The sequence below is a fragment of the Eucyclogobius newberryi genome, unplaced genomic scaffold (genome assembly GCF_026437365.1).
Source record: "Eucyclogobius newberryi isolate DKJ021-1_F unplaced genomic scaffold, fEucNew1.0.hap1 SCAF_5, whole genome shotgun sequence".
Taxonomy (NCBI): domain Eukaryota; kingdom Metazoa; phylum Chordata; class Actinopteri; order Gobiiformes; family Gobiidae; genus Eucyclogobius; species Eucyclogobius newberryi.
Genome location: NW_027316167.1, coordinates 2,276,572 through 2,293,520, shown reverse-complemented (window position 1 = coordinate 2,293,520; position 16,949 = coordinate 2,276,572). Strand labels below are relative to the sequence as shown.

Here is a 16,949-nt window from a genome sequence, read left to right as displayed (position 1 = left end):
GGAGACGAGAAGGAGCAGAGGAGGAGACGAGAAGGAGACGAGGAGGAGCAGGGGAGGAGCAGAGGAGACGAGAAGGAGCAGAGGAGGAGACGAGAAGGAGATGAGAAGGAGCAGGGGAAGGAGCAGAGGAGACGAGAAGGAGCAGAGGAGGAGACTAGAAGGAGCTGAGGAGGAGCAGAGAAGGAGATGAGGAGGAAACGAGAAGGAGCAGAGGAGGAGACGAGAAGGAGCAGTGGAGGAGACGAGGTGGAGCAGAGGAGACGAGAAGGAGCAGAGGAGGAGACGAGAAGGAGACGAGAAGGAGCAGGGGAGGAGCAGAGGACACGTGAGGGGGCAAAGGAGGAGACTAGAAGGAGCAGGGGAGGAGACGAGAAGGAGCAGAGACAAAGAGGAGCAGAGGAGAAGCAGAGGAGGAGACGAGAAGGAGCAGGGGAGGAGACGAGAAGGAGCAGAGACGAAGAGGAGCAGAGGAGAAGCAGAGGAGGAGACGAGAATGGGAGGAGACGAGGTGGAGCAGAGGAGCTGAGGAGAAGACGAGAAGGAGACGAGAAGGAGCAGGGGAGGAGACGAGAAGGAGCAGAGGAGGAGACGAGAAGGAGCAGGTGAGACGAATTGGAGCAGAGGAGCTGAGGAGGAGCTGAGAAGGAGACGAGAAGGAGACGAGAAGGAGACGAGAAGGAGACGAGCAGGAGCAGAGGAGACGAGAAGGAGCAGAGGAGGAGACGAGAAGGAGCAGGGGAGGAGCAGAGGACACGAGAAGGAGCAGAGGAGGAGACTAGAAGGAGCAGGGGAGGAGATGAGAAGGAGCAGAGGAGCTGAGGAGGAGACGAGAAGGAGACGAGGAGGAGCAGAGGAGACGAGAAGGAGCAGAGGAGGAGACGAGAAGGAGACGAGAAGGAGCAGGGGAGGAGCAGAGGACACGAGAAGGAGCAGAGGAGGAGCAGGGGAGGAGACGAGAAGGAGCAGAGGAGGAGACTAGAAGGAGCTGAGGAGGAGCAGAGAAGGAGACGAGGAGGAGACGAGTAGGAGCAGAGACAAAGAGGAGCAGAGGAGAAGCAGAGGAGGAGACGAGAAGGAGAAGAGAAGGAGACGAGGAGGAGCAGAGGAGGAGACGAGAACAGAAAATGTTGGACTATCGTTTATTCACCTCAATTATGTCCAAAAGAACGGAACAAATCCACAATGAGACACACACAAGAGACATAAGACCATCTTTACACACAATGAGACACACACAAGAGGACATAAGACCATCTTTACACACAATGAGACACACACAAGACGACATAAGACCATCGTTACACACAATGAGACACACACAAGAGGACATAAGACCATCTTTACACACAATGAGACACACACAAGAGGACATAAGACCATCTTTACACACAATGAGACACACACAAGAGGACATAAGACCATCTTTACACACAATGAGACACACACAAGACGATATAAGACCATCTTTACACACAATGAGACACACAAGACGACATAAGACCATCTTTACACACAATGAGACACACACAAGAGGACATAAGACCATCTTTACACACAATGAGACACACACAAGACGACATAAGACCATCTTTACACACAATGAGACACACACAAGAGGACATAAGACCATCTTTACACACAATGAGACACACACAAGAGGACATAAGACCATCTTTACACACAATGAGACACACACAAGAGGACATAAGACCATCTTTACACACAATGAGACACACACAAGAGGACATAAGACCATCTTTACACACAATGAGACACACACAAGACGACATAAGACCATCTTTACACACAATGAGACACACACAAGAGGACATAAGACCATCTTTACACACAATGAGACACACACAAGAGGACATAAGACCATCTTTACACACAATGAGACACACACAAGAGGACATAAGACCATCTTTACACACAATGAGACACACACAAGAGGACATAAGACCATCTTTACACACAATGAGACACACACAAGAGGACATAAGACCATCTTTACACACAATGAGACACACACAAGAGGACATAAGACCATCTTTACACACAATGAGACACACACAAGAGGACATAAGACCATCTTTACACACAATGAGACACACACACAACTAAACAAAGTTGGAAGAATAAGTCTGGACTTATTTAAAGTGATAAACACATTTAAATAGATAATTTAATAATAATATATATTGAGGCTCTTTACGATGGTCCAACATCAAGAATGAAAGTCAATGGTCACATGACGGACTCACTGACTCTGGACAGAGGAGTGAGACAGGGCTGTGCCTGGTCCCCTCTGTTGTTTGCGTTGTTGATGGGACAAAACAAACCTGAAATGTCCAAACCTAATGTGACACATTTCCTCAAAGTCTTTCCGATGTCAGACTTTGGAGACGATGTCTCGCTCGGTCGTGTCTCTGTGGTCTAACCTGTTGGATTTATTTGTCAATAGTAGGACATCTGTGCCCTGCGAGCCAATCAGGTACGTGCCCTGACTGAAGGTGTGAAGTGTACGACCTGCACAGTCGTCGTCGTAGTAACCTATGGTCTCCCATAGAACATGGGATGTACATGTGGTCAGCTTTATGGAGACATGGACCCGTAAATATCTAAAACTTCTAACAAAAGCTAGGAAAATAAAGCTTGACCGTGCACATCGCTCCCTGGCCCCGAACCGGCCCCGAACCGGCGTCTAAGACCTAATATACTGAAGATCCACCACTCCAGTGACAAACAGCGTGTCACGGCGGCGAGCCGACCCGGATAAACCAGACCCCAAGACTACTCGGCCCCTTCCTCACACAGGGGCCAACATAAGAGGGGCGTGGCCTTGACTCTTCCTCACACAGGGGCCGACATAAGAGGGGCGTGGCCTTGACTCTTCCTCACACAGGGGCCGACATAAGAGGGGCGTGGCCTTGACTCTTCCTCACACAGGGGCCGACATAAGAGGGGCGTGGCCTTGACTCTTCCTCACACAGGGGCCGACATAAGAGGGGCGTGGCCTTGACTCTTCCTCACACAGGGGCCGACATAAGAGGGGCGTGGCCTTGACTCTTCCTCACACAGGGGCCGACATAAGAGGGGCGTGGCCTTGACTCTTCCTCACACAGGGGCCGACATAAGAGGGGCGTGGCCTTGACTCTTCCTCACACAGGGGCCGACATAAGAGGGGCGTGGCCTTGACTCTTCCTCACACAGGGGCCGACATAAGAGGGGCGTGGCCTTGACTCTTCCTCACACAGGGGCCGACATAAGAGGGGCGTGGCCTTGACTCTTCCTCACACAGGGGCCGACATAAGAGGGGCGTGGCCTTGACTCTTCCTCACACAGGGGCCGACATAAGAGGGGCGTGGCCTTGACTCTTCCTCACACAGGGGCCAACATAAGAGGGGCGTGGCCTTTGAACAGAGTTTTGAACACAAACATAAATATGTCAGATTTGATCTGATCAAAGGAAATATTCATGTGAAGTGGGACAGTGTCAGAGCAGGTCCTCACATACATGCTCTGGTCACATGCTCTGGTCACATGCTCTGGTCACATGCTCTGGTCACATGCTCTGGTCACATGCTCTGGTCACATGCTCTGGTCACATGCTCTGGTCACATGCTCCAATTATTTTATAACTCCAGGTCAAAGGTCTTTATTCACAGGGAAATGCAACTGCTGGATACTTTTGTAGTGTACTTTTGGCAGCAGGAAACAGCCCATGACAAAAATATGGTTGTACTGTATAAAGTATACGCGTATATAACAGGTTGTACTGTATAAAGTATACGCGTATATAACAGGTTGTACTGTATAAAGTATACGCGTATATAACAGGTTGTACTGTATAAAGTATACGCGTATATAACAGGTTGTACTGTATAAAGTATACGCGTATATAACAGGTTGTACTGTATAAAGTATACGCGTATATAACAGGTTGTACTGTATAAAGTACATGTGTATATAACAGGTTGTACTGTATAAAGTACATGTGTATATAACAGGTTGTACTGTATAAAGTATACGCGTATATAACAGGTTGTACTGTATAAAGTATAAGCGTATATAACAGGTTGTACTGTATAAAGTACATGTGTATATAACAGGTTGTACTGTATAAAGTACATGTGTATATAACAGGTTGTACTGTATAAAGTACATGTGTATATAACAGGTTGTACTGTATAAAGTACATGTGTATATAACAGGTTGTACTGTATAAAGTATACGCGTATATAACAGGTTGTACTGTATAAAGTATACGCGTATATAACAGGTTGTACTGTATAAAGTACATGTGTATATAACAGGTTGTACTGTATAAAGTACATGTGTATATAACAGGTTGTACTGTATAAAGTATACGCGTATATAACAGGTTGTACTGTATAAAGTGCATGTGTATATAACAGGTTGTACAGTACAAAGTACATGTGTATATAACAGGTTGTACAGTATAAAGTATACGCGTATATAACAGGTTGTACTGTATAAAGTATACGCGTATATAACAGGTTGTACTGTATAAAGTACATGTGTATATAACAGGTTGTACTGTATAAAGTACATGTGTATATAACAGGTTGTACTGTATAAAGTACATGTGTATATAACAGGTTGTACTGTATAAAGTACATGTGTATATAACAGGTTGTACTGTATAAAGTGCATGTGTATATAACAGGTTGTACTGTATAAAGTGCATGTGTATATAACAGGTTGTACAGTACAAAGTACATGTGTATATAACAGGTTGTACAGTATAAAGTATACGCGTATATAACAGGTTGTACTGTATAAAGTACATGTGTATATAACAGGTTGTACTGTATAAAGTACATGTGTATATAACAGGTTGTACAGTATAAAGTATACGCGTATATAACAGGTTGTACTGTATAAAGTATACGCGTATATAACAGGTTGTACTGTATAAAGTATACGCGTATATAACAGGTTGTACTGTATAAAGTATACGCGTATATAACAGGTTGTACTGTATAAAGTATACGCGTATATAACAGGTTGTACTGTATAAAGTATACGCGTATATAACAGGTTGTACTGTATAAAGTACATGTGTATATAACAGGTTGTACTGTATAAAGTACATGTGTATATAACAGGTTGTACAGTATAAAGTATACGCGTATATAACAGGTTGTACTGTATAAAGTACATGTGTATATAACAGGTTGTACAGTATACTTTAGTATCAGTATTATATTTGCTTAAACGCGTCAGGTTTAAAGTTCATCTTTCACTTCCAGATGAATGAACTCTTGTCGTTCTCATCGTTTTGAGATCTACTTCATTTCACCTTATTCATCTGTTGTTTGTTGGTAAAGTACTCCTCCTCTTCCTCCTCTTCCTCCTCCTCCTCCTCCTCCTCTTCCACCTCCTCCTCCTTTTCCTCCTCCTCCTCCTCTTCCTCCTCCTCCTCCTTTTCCTCCTCCTCTTCCTCCTCCTCCTCCTTTTCCTCCTCCTCTTCCTCCTCTTCCTCCTCCTCCTCCTCCTCCTCTTGGAGCATGGCGCCGCTCCGTCCTTGTCCAGGAGAAACGAGCCCTGGACGTCGCAGTTATCCTTCACCAAACGACCACGCCCAAACGTCCTCCCGTCCCCTTCTGCACTGCTGCCTTATGTCCTTTCATCCTCAAAGACTGTTTTCTTTCAATAACCCGCCTCCTACAAGTCCATAAAACCTGTCTTCTTCTGGCAACAGCCGAACGTCCTAAACATGTGAACGTCCTAAACACGTGAACGTCCTAAACACGTGAACGTCCTAAACACGTGAATGTCTTAAACACGTGAACGTCCTAAACACGTGAACGTCTTAAACACGTGAACGTCCTAAACACGTGAACGTCTTAAACACGTGAACGTCTTAAACACGTGAACGTCCTAAACACGTGAACGTCCTAAACACGTGAACGTCTTAAACACGTGAACGTGAACATCCTAAACACGTGAACGTCTTAAACACATGAACGTCTTGAACACGTGAATGTCTTGAACATGTGAACGTCTTCAACACGTGAATGTCTTAAACACGTGAACGTCTTAAACACGTGAACGTCTTAAACATGTGAACGTCTTAAACATGTGAACGTCTTGAACATGTGAACGTCTTGAACACGTGAACGTCTTGAACACGTGAACGTCTTAAACACGTGAACGTCTTAAACACGTGAATGTCTTAAACACGTGAACGTCTTAAACACGTGAACGTCTTAAACACGTGAACGTCTTAAACACGTGAACGTCTTAAACACGTGAGCGTCTTAAACACGTGAACGTCTTAAACACGTGAGCGTCTTAAACACGTGAGCGTCTTAAACACGTGAACGTCTTAAACACGTGAACGTCTTAAACACGTGAACGTCTTAAACATGTGAACGTCTTAAACATGTGAACGTCTTGAACATGTGAACGTCTTGAACACGTGAACGTCTTGAACACGTGAACGTCTTAAACACGTGAACGTCTTAAACACGTGAATGTCTTAAACACGTGAACGTCTTAAACACGTGAACGTCTTAAACACGTGAACGTCTTAAACACGTGAACGTCTTAAACACGTGAGCGTCTTAAACACGTGAACGTCTTAAACACGTGAGCGTCTTAAACACGTGAACGTCTTAAACACGTGAACGTCTTAAACACGTGAACGTCTTAAACACGTGAGCGTCTTAAACACGTGAACGTCTTAAACACGTGAGCGTCTTAAACACGTGAACGTCTTAAACACGTGAACGTCTTAAACACGTGAACGTCTTAAACACGTGAACGTCTTAAACACGTGAACGTCTTAAACACGTCTCCCGTGTGTTTCCAGGGTTACTTCCTCCTGTTCGAGTCGATGTTGGATTCTGTGCTTTACGCTCGAGATCTGTACCTGGCGGACGGAGGCTCAGGTAGGACATTCGACATTGGTGTTTGTGGTTCCTGGTTCCTGGTTCAGACTGTGGGAGGCTTTTGAGGGGAGTTTGCATGTTCTGCCTGTGTCTGTGTGGAACATGTTCTTTTACCTTTGCTCAGGTTATAAATACCTTCTAAAAAGACTAATTGTTCATATTAATCATGTTTGACGTTGTGGAAATGAGATTTGAATGAGACGAGAACTAATGACAAATCAATACTAATTAAAAGTGTATCGTTAACGTTGTCCTTCGGTTGATCAGCAGAGGCTGCTGCTCTGTCCCGTCCATCGTTTGAATTCATTATTAAATTAAAATGTCCAAAACAATCATCAATAACTCACTTTAGTCATAAATATTCTCTCTGGAAGCTTCAGTCACAGGTTTACAGCAGAGGAACATGTCCAACCGCCACCTTTGTCTCTCGCCACGTTTGTCTCTCGCCACGTTTGTCTCTCGCCACCTTTGTCTCTCGCCACCTTTGTCTCTCGCCACCTTTGTCTCTCGCCACGTTTGTCTCTCGCCACGTTTGTCTCTCGCCACGTTTGTCTCTCGCCACCTTTGTCTCTCGCCACCTTTGTCTCTCGCCACCTTTGTCCCTCGCCACCTTTGTCTCTCGCCACCTTTGTCTCTCGCCACCTTTGTCTCTCGCCACCTTTGTCTCTCGCCACCTTTGTCCCTCGCCACCTTTGTCTCTCGCCACCTTTGTCTCTCGCCACCTTTGTCTCTCGCCACCTTTGTCTCTCGCCACGTTTGTCTCTCGCCACCTTTGTCTCTCGCCACCTTTGTCTCTCGCCACCTTTGTCTCTCGCCACCTTTGTCTCTCGCCACGTTTGTCTCTCGCCACGTTTGTCTCTCGCCACCTTTGTCTCTCGCCACGTTTGTCTCTCGCCACCTTTGTCTCTCGCCACCTTTGTCTCTTGCCACGTTTGTCTCTCGCCACCTTTATCTCTCGCCACGTTTGTCTCTCGCCACGTTTGTCTCTCGCCACGTTTGTCCCTCGCCACGTTTGTCCCTCGCCACGTTTGTCTCTCGCCACGTTTGTCTCTCGCCACGTTTGTCTCTCGCCACCTTTGTCCCTTGCCACGTTTGTCTCTCGCCACGTTTGTCTCTCGCCACCTTTGTCCCTTGCCACGTTTGTCCCTCGCCACGTTTCTCTCGCCACGTTTGTCTCTCGCCACGTTTGTCTCTCGCCACCGTTGTCTCTCGCCACCGTTGTCTCTCGCCACCTTTGTCTCTCGCCACGTTTGTCCCTCGCCACGTTTGTCTCTCGCCACCTTTGTCTCTCGCCACCTTTGTCTCTCGCCACCTTTGTCTCTCGCCATCTTTGTCTCTCGCCACCTTTGTCCCTCGCCACCTTTGTCTCTCGCCACGTTTGTCTCTCGCCACCTTTGTCTCTCGCCACCTTTGTCTCTCGCCACCTTTGTCTCTCGCCACGTTTGTCCCTCGCCACGTTTGTCTCTCGCCACGTTTGTCTCTTGCCACGTTTGTCTCTCGCCACCTTTGTCTCTCGCCACCTTTGTCCCTCGCCACCTTTGTCTCTCGCCACGTTTGTCTCTCGCCACGTTTATCTCTCGCCACCTTTGTCTCTTGCCACCTTTGTCTCTTGCCACGTTTGTCTCTCGCCACGTTTGTCTCTCGCCACGTTTGTCTCTCGCCACCTTTGTCTCTTGCCACGTTTGTCTCTCGCCACCTTTGTCTCTCGCCATGTTTGTCTCTCGCCACCTTTGTCTCTTGCCACGTTTGTCTCTCGCCACCTTTGTCTCTCGCCACGTTTGTCTCTCGCCACCTTTGTCTCTTGCCACGTTTATCTCTCGCCACCTTTGTCTCTCGCCACGTTTGTCTCTCGCCACCTTTGTCTCTCGCCACGTTTGTCTCTCGCCACCTTTGTCTCTCGCCACGTTTGTCTCTCGCCACCTTTGTCTCTTGCCACGTTTGTCTCTCGCCACCTTTGTCTCTCGCCACCTTTGTCTCTCGCCACCTTTGTCTCTCGCCACGTTTGTCTCTCGCCACGTTTGTCTCTCGCCACGTTTGTCTCTCGCCACGTTTGTCTCTCGCCACCTTTGTCTCTCGCCACCTTTGTCTCTCGCCACGTTTGTCTCTCGCCACGTTTGTCTCTCGCCACGTTTGTCTCTCGCCACGTTTGTCTCTCGCCACCTTTGTCTCTCGCCACCTTTGTCTCTCGCCACCTTTGTCTCTCGCCACCTTTGTCCCTCGCCACCTTTGTCTCTCGCCACCTTTGTCTCTCGCCACCTTTGTCTCTCGCCACCTTTGTCCCTCGCCACCTTTGTCCCTCGCCACCTTTGTCTCTCGCCACCTTTGTCTCTCGCCACCTTTGTCTCTCGCCACCTTTGTCCCTCGCCACCTTTGTCTCTCGCCACCTTTGTCTCTCGCCACCTTTGTCTCTCGCCACCTTTGTCTCTCGCCACCTTTGTCTCTCGCCACGTTTGTCCCTCGTCACGTTTGTCTCTCGCCACGTTTGTCTCTCGCCACGTTTGTCTCTCGCCACCTTTGTCTCTCGCCACCTTTGTCCCTCGCCACCTTTGTCTCTCGCCACGTTTGTCTCTCGCCACGTTTATCTCTCGCCACCTTTGTCTCTCGCCACGTTTGTCTCTCGCCACCTTTGTCCCTTGCCACGTTTGTCTCTCGCCACGTTTGTCCCTCGCCACGTTTCTCTCGCCACGTTTGTCTCTCGCCACGTTTGTCTCTCGCCACCGTTGTCTCTCGCCACCGTTGTCTCTCGCCACCTTTGTCTCTCGCCACGTTTGTCCCTCGCCACGCTTGTCTCTCGCCACCTTTGTCTCTCGCCACCTTTGTCTCTCGCCACCTTTGTCTCTCGCCACCTTTGTCTCTCGCCACCTTTGTCCCTCGCCACCTTTGTCTCTCGCCACGTTTGTCTCTCGCCACCTTTGTCTCTCGCCACCTTTGTCTCTCGCCACCTTTGTCTCTCGCCACGTTTGTCCCTCGCCACGTTTGTCTCTCGCCACGTTTGTCTCTCGCCACGTTTGTCTCTCGCCACCTTTGTCTCTCGCCACCTTTGTCCCTCGCCACCTTTGTCTCTCGCCACGTTTGTCTCTCGCCACGTTTATCTCTCGCCACCTTTGTCTCTTGCCACCTTTGTCTCTTGCCACGTTTGTCTCTCGCCACGTTTGTCTCTCGCCACGTTTGTCTCTCGCCACCTTTGTCTCTTGCCACGTTTGTCTCTCGCCACCTTTGTCTCTCGCCACCGTTGTCTCTCGCCACCTTTGTCTCTCGCCACGTTTGTCCCTCGCCAAGCTTGTCTCTCGCCACCTTTGTCTCTCGCCACCTTTGTCTCTCGCCACCTTTGTCTCTCGCCATCTTTGTCTCTCGCCACCTTTGTCCCTCGCCACCTTTGTCTCTCGCCACGTTTGTCTCTCGCCACCTTTGTCTCTCGCCACCTTTGTCTCTCGCCACCTTTGTCTCTCGCCACGTTTGTCCCTCGCCACGTTTGTCTCTCGCCACGTTTGTCTCTTGCCACGTTTGTCTCTTGCCACGTTTGTCTCTCACCACCTTTGTCTCTCGCCACCTTTGTCCCTCGCCACCTTTGTCTCTCGCCACGTTTGTCTCTCGCCACGTTTATCTCTCGCCACCTTTGTCTCTTGCCACCTTTGTCTCTTGCCACGTTTGTCTCGCGCCACGTTTGTCTCTCGCCACGTTTGTCTCTCGCCACGTTTGTCTCTCGCCACGTTTGTCTCTCGCCACGTTTGTCTCTCGCCACCTTTGTCTCTTGCCACGTTTGTCTCTCGCCACCTTTGTCTCTCGCCACGTTTGTCTCTCGCCACCTTTGTGTCTTGCCACGTTTGTCTCTCGCCACCTTTGTCTCTCGCCACGTTTGTCTCTCGCCACCTTTGTCTCTTGCCACGTTTATCTCTCGCCACCTTTGTCTCTTGCCACGTTTGTCTCTCGCCACCTTTGTCTCTCGCCACGTTTGTCTCTCGCCACCTTTGTCTCTCGCCACGTTTGTCTCTCGCCACCTTTGTCTCTTGCCACGTTTGTCTCTCGCCACCTTTGTCTCTCGCCACGTTTGTCTCTCGCCACCTTTGTCTCTCGCCACGTTTGTCTCTCGCCACCTTTGTCTCTCGCCACCTTTGTCTCTCGCCACCTTTGTCCCTCGCCACCTTTGTCCCTCGCCACCTTTGTCTCTCGCCACCTTTGTCTCTCGCCACCTTTGTCTCTCGCCACCTTTGTCTCTCGCCACCTTTGTCTCTCGCCACGTTTGTCTCTTGCCACGTTTGTCTCTCGCCACGTTTGTCTCTCGCCACGTTTGTCTCTCGCCACCTTTGTCTCTCGCCACCTTTGTCTCTCGCCACGTTTGTCTCTCGCCACGTTTGTCTCTCGCCACGTTTGTCTCTTGCCACGTTTGTCTCTCGCCACCTTTGTCTCTCGCCACCTTTGTCTCTCGCCACCTTTGTCTCTCGCCACCTTTGTCCCTCGCCACCTTTGTCTCTCGCCACCTTTGTCTCTCGCCACCTTTGTCTCTCGCCACCTTTGTCCCTCGCCACCTTTGTCCCTCGCCACCTTTGTCTCTCGCCACCTTTGTCTCTCGCCACCTTTGTCTCTCGCCACCTTTGTCTCTCGCCACCTTTGTCCCTCGCCACCTTTGTCTCTCGCCACCTTTGTCTCTCGCCACCTTTGTCTCTCGCCACCTTTGTCTCTCGCCACGTTTGTCCCTCGTCACGTTTGTCCCTCGTCACGTTTGTCTCTCGCCACGTTTGTCTCTCGCCACGTTTGTCTCTCGCCACCTTTGTCTCTCGCCACCTTTGTCCCTCGCCACCTTTGTCTCTCGCCACGTTTGTCTCTCGCCACGTTTATCTCTCGCCACCTTTGTCTCTCGCCACGTTTGTCTCTCGCCACCTTTGTCCCTTGCCACGTTTGTCTCTCGCCACGTTTGTCCCTCGCCACGTTTCTCTCGCCACGTTTGTCTCTCGCCACGTTTGTCTCTCGCCACCATTGTCTCTCGCCACCGTTGTCTCTCGCCACCTTTGTCTCTCGCCACGTTTGTCCCTCGCCACGCTTGTCTCTCGCCACCTTTGTCTCTCGCCACCTTTGTCTCTCGCCACCTTTGTCTCTCGCCATCTTTGTCTCTCGCCACCTTTGTCCCTCGCCACCTTTGTCTCTCGCCACGTTTGTCTCTCGCCACCTTTGTCTCTCGCCACCTTTGTCTCTCGCCACCTTTGTCTCTCGCCACGTTTGTCCCTCGCCACGTTTGTCTCTCGCCACGTTTGTCTCTTGCCACGTTTGTCTCTTGCCACGTTTGTCTCTCGCCACCTTTGTCTCTCGCCACCTTTGTCCCTCGCCACCTTTGTCTCTCGCCACGTTTGTCTCTCGCCACGTTTGTCTCTCGCCACCTTTGTCTCTTGCCACGTTTGTCTCTCGCCACCTTTGTCTCTCGCCACGTTTGTCTCTCGCCACCTTTGTCTCTTGCCACGTTTGTCTCTCGCCACCTTTGTCTCTCGCCACGTTTGTCTCTCGCCAACTTTGTCTCTTGCCACGTTTATCTCTCGCCACCTTTGTCTCTTGCCACGTTTGTCTCTCGCCACCTTTGTCTCTCGCCACGTTTGTCTCTCGCCACCTTTGTCTCTCGCCACGTTTGTCTCTCGCCACCTTTGTCTCTTGCCACGTTTGTCTCTCGCCACCTTTGTCTCTCGCCACGTTTGTCTCTCGCCACCTTTGTCTCTCGCCACGTTTGTCTCTTGCCACCTTTGTCTCTCGCCACCTTTGTCTCTCGCCACCTTTGTCCCTCGCCACCTTTGTCCCTCGCCACCTTTGTCTCTCGCCACCTTTGTCTCTCGCCACCTTTGTCTCTCGCCACCTTTGTCTCTCGCCACCTTTGTCTCTCGCCACGTTTGTCCCTCGTCACGTTTGTCTCTCGCCACGTTTGTCTCTCGCCACGTTTGTCTCTCGCCACCTTTGTCTCTCGCCACCTTTGTCCCTCGCCACCTTTGTCTCTCGCCACGTTTGTCTCTCGCCACGTTTATCTCTCGCCACGTTTGTCTCTCGCCACCTTTGTCTCTCGCCACCTTTGTCTCTCGCCACGTTTGTCTCTCGCCACGTTTGTCTCTCGCCACCTTTGTCTCTCGCCACGTTTGTCTCTCGCCACGTTTATCTCTCGCCACGTTTGTCTCTCGCCACGTTTGTCTCTCGCCACGTTTGTCTCTCGCCACGTTTGTCCCTCGCCACGTTTGTCCCTCGCCACGTTTGTCTCTCGCCACGTTTGTCTCTCGCCACCTTTGTCCCTTGCCACGTTTGTCTCTCGCCACGTTTGTCCCTCGCCACGTTTCTCTCGCCACGTTTGTCTCTCGCCACGTTTGTCTCTCGCCACCGTTGTCTCTCGCCACCGTTGTCTCTCGCCACCTTTGTCTCTCGCCACGTTTGTCCCTCGCCACGTTTGTCTCTCGCCACCTTTGTCTCTCGCCACCTTTGTCTCTCGCCACCTTTGTCTCTCGCCATCTTTGTCTCTCGCCACCTTTGTCCCTCGCCACCTTTGTCTCTCGCCACGTTTGTCTCTCGCCACCTTTGTCTCTCGCCACCTTTGTCTCTCGCCACCTTTGTCTCTCGCCACGTTTGTCCCTCGCCACGTTTGTCTCTCGCCACGTTTGTCTCTTGCCACGTTTGTCTCTCGCCACCTTTGTCTCTCGCCACCTTTGTCCCTCGCCACCTTTGTCTCTCGCCACGTTTGTCTCTCGCCACGTTTGTCTCTCGCCACCTTTGTCTCTTGCCACGTTTGTCTCTCGCCACGTTTGTCTCTCGCCACGTTTGTCTCTCGCCACCTTTGTCTCTTGCCACGTTTGTCTCTCGCCACCTTTGTCTCTCGCCACGTTTGTCTCTCGCCACCTTTGTCTCTTGCCACGTTTGTCTCTCGCCACCTTTGTCTCTCGCCACGTTTGTCTCTCGCCACCTTTGTCTCTTGCCACGTTTATCTCTCGCCACGTTTGTCTCTCGCCACGTTTGTCTCTCGCCACCTTTGTCTCTCGCCACGTTTGTCTCTCGCCACCTTTGTCTCTTGCCACGTTTGTCTCTCGCCACGTTTGTCTCTCGCCACCTTTGTCTCTCGCCACGTTTGTCTCTCGCCACCTTTGTCTCTTGCCACGTTTGTCTCTCGCCACCTTTGTCTCTCGCCACGTTTGTCTCTCGCCACGTTTTTCTCTCGCCACCTTTGTCTCTCGCCACCTTTGTCTCTTGCCACGTTTGTCTCTCGCCACCTTTGTCTCTCGCCACGTTTATCTCTCGCCACCTTTGTCTCTCGCCACCTTTGTCTCTCGCCACCTTTGTCTCTCGCCACGTTTGTCTCTCGCCACCTTTGTCTCTCGCCACGTTTATCTCTCGCCACGTTTGTCTCTCGCCACCTTTGTCTCTCGCCACGTTTGTCTCTCGCCACGTTTGTCTCTCGCCACCTTTGTCTCTCGCCACGTTTGTCTCTCGCCACCTTTGTCTCTCGCCACGTTTGTCTCTCGCCACGTTTGTCTCTCGCCACCTTTGTCTCTTGCCACGTTTGTCTCTCGCCACGTTTGTCTCTCGCCACCTTTGTCTCTTGCCACGTTTGTCTCTCGCCACCTTTGTCTCTCGCCACCTTTGTCTCTCGCCACGTTTGTCTCTCGCCACGTTTGTCTCTCGCCACCTTTGTCTCTCGCCACCTTTGTCTCTCGCCACGTTTGTCTCTCGCCACGTTTGTCTCTCGCCACCTTTGTCTCTCGCCACGTTTGTCTCTCGCCACCTTTGTCTCTTGCCACGTTTATCTCTCGCCACGTTTGTCTCTCGCCACCTTTGTCTCTTGCCACGTTTGTCTCTCGCCACGTTTGTCTCTCGCCACCTTTGTCTCTTGCCACGTTTGTCTCTCGCCACCTTTGTCTCTCGCCACGTTTGTCTCTCGCCACCTTTGTCTCTCGCCACGTTTGTCTCTCGCCACCTTTGTCTCTCGCCACCTTTGTCTCTCGCCACCTTTGTCTCTCGCCACCTTTGTCTCTCGCCACGTTTGTCTCTCGCCACGTTTGTCTCTCGCCACCTTTGTCTCTCGCCACGTTTGTCTCTCGCCACCTTTGTCTCTCGCCACGTTTATCTCTCGCCACGTTTGTCTCTCGCCACCTTTGTCTCTCGCCACCTTTGTCTCTCGCCACCTTTGTCTCTCGCCACCTTTGTCTCTTGCCACCTTTGTCTCTTGCCACGTTTGTCTCTCGCCACCTTTGTCTCTTGCCACGTTTGTCTCTCGCCACCTTTGTCTCTCGCCACGTTTGTCTCTCGCCACGTTTGTCTCTCGCCACCTTTGTCTCTCGCCACGTTTGTCTCTCGCCACCTTTGTCTCTCGCCACGTTTGTCTCTCGCCACCTTTGTCTCTCGCCACGTTTGTCTCTCGCCACGTTTGTCTCTCGCCACCTTTGTCTCTCGCCACCTTTGTCTCTTGCCACGTTTGTCTCTCGCCACGTTTGTCTCTCGCCACCTTTGTCTCTTGCCACGTTTGTCTCTCGCCACGTTTGTCTCTCGCCACCTTTGTCTCTCGCCACCTTTGTCTCTTGCCACGTTTGTCTCTCGCCACCTTTGTCTCTCGCCACCTTTGTCTCTTGCCACGTTTGTCTCTCGCCACGTTTGTCTCTCGCCACCTTTGTCTCTCGCCACGTTTGTCTCTCGCCACCTTTGTCTCTCGCCACCTTTGTCTCTCGCCACGTTTATCTCTCGCCACGTTTGTCTCTCGCCACGTTTGTCTCTCGCCACGTTTGTCTCTCGCCACGTTTGTCTCTCGCCACCTTTGTCTCTCGCCACCTTTGTCTCTCGCCACCTTTGTCTCTCGCCACCTTTGTCTCTCGCCACCTTTGTCCCTCGCCACCTTTGTCCCTCGCCACCTTTGTCTCTTGCCACCTTTGTCTCTCGCCACCTTTGTCTCTCGCCACCTTTGTCTCTCGCCACCTTTGTCCCTCGCCACCTTTGTCTCTCGCCACCTTTGTCTCTCGCCACCTTTGTCTCTCGCCACCTTTGTCTCTCGCCACCTTTGTCTCTCGCCACCTTTGTCTCTCGCCACCTTTGTCTCTCGCCACGTTTGTCTCTCGCCACGTTTGTCTCTCGCCACCTTTGTCTCTCGCCACGTTTGTCTCTCGCCACCTTTGTCTCTTGCCACGTTTGTCTCTCGCCACCTTTGTCTCTTGCCACGTTTGTCTCTCGCCACGTTTGTCTCTCGCCACCTTTGTCTCTTGCCACGTTTGTCTCTCGCCACCTTTGTCTCTTGCCACGTTTGTCTCTCACCACCTTTGTCTCTCGCCACGTTTGTCTCTCGCCACGTTTTTCTCTCGCCACCTTTGTCTCTCGCCACCTTTGTCTCTTGCCACGTTTGTCTCTCGCCACCTTTGTCTCTCGCCACGTTTGTCTCTCGCTACGTCTTTCAAAGATGAAACGCTGCAGGAAACGGGCCATGTTTCTGTCATTCTGCTCCTGACCTGTGATGTTTGGCCTCGTCGGCTCGTTCTGCTCCAGCGGCGACACGTTTCAGTTAAACTCCTCCTCCTCCTCCTCCTCCTCCTCCTCCTCCTCCTCCTCGTGTTGTGCTCCAGGCTCTGCTCATATAAACACTTATCAGAGCTCCAGCTCCCGCTCCTCTTTCTGTTCTCCTCATGAAGGCTGCACTTACACTATTGATCACCAGAGGCACAATGCACTGTAGTGTCTGTTTGTGATGGAGGAGGTCCACACGGTGATGGAGGAGGTCCACACGGTGATGGAGGAGGTCCACACGGTGATGGAGGAGGTCCACACGGTGATGGAGGAGGTCCACACGGTGATGGAGGAGGTCCACACGGTGATGGAGGAGGTCCACACGGTGATGGAGGAGGAGAGGATTGACTCAGTGATGGTCCATGGTACCATCATCAGGTCCATCACTGGTCCACACTTAAGTCTTCACTTCAAAGGTGCAGCACTAAACCAGAGCTTTACATGGAGCGCTCGTCATCCCCAACTCATGCACGTTCTGTGCAGATAAACCTGTCATGCAAAAATTTAACATTATTACTGAATAATAAT

General features: G+C 51.0%; 1 protein-coding gene across 1 annotated transcript in view; it reads left to right on the top strand.

Moving 5' to 3' along the window:
- prmt3 (protein arginine methyltransferase 3) overlaps positions 1–16,949 on the top strand; it is a 52,998-nt gene that overhangs the window by 15,232 nt on the left and 20,817 nt on the right. The window contains exon 3 of the mRNA XM_072465599.1: positions 6,842–6,920. Coding sequence (XP_072321700.1) covers positions 6,842–6,920 — 79 coding nt within the window. The remainder of the gene's footprint in view (positions 1–6,841; positions 6,921–16,949) is intronic.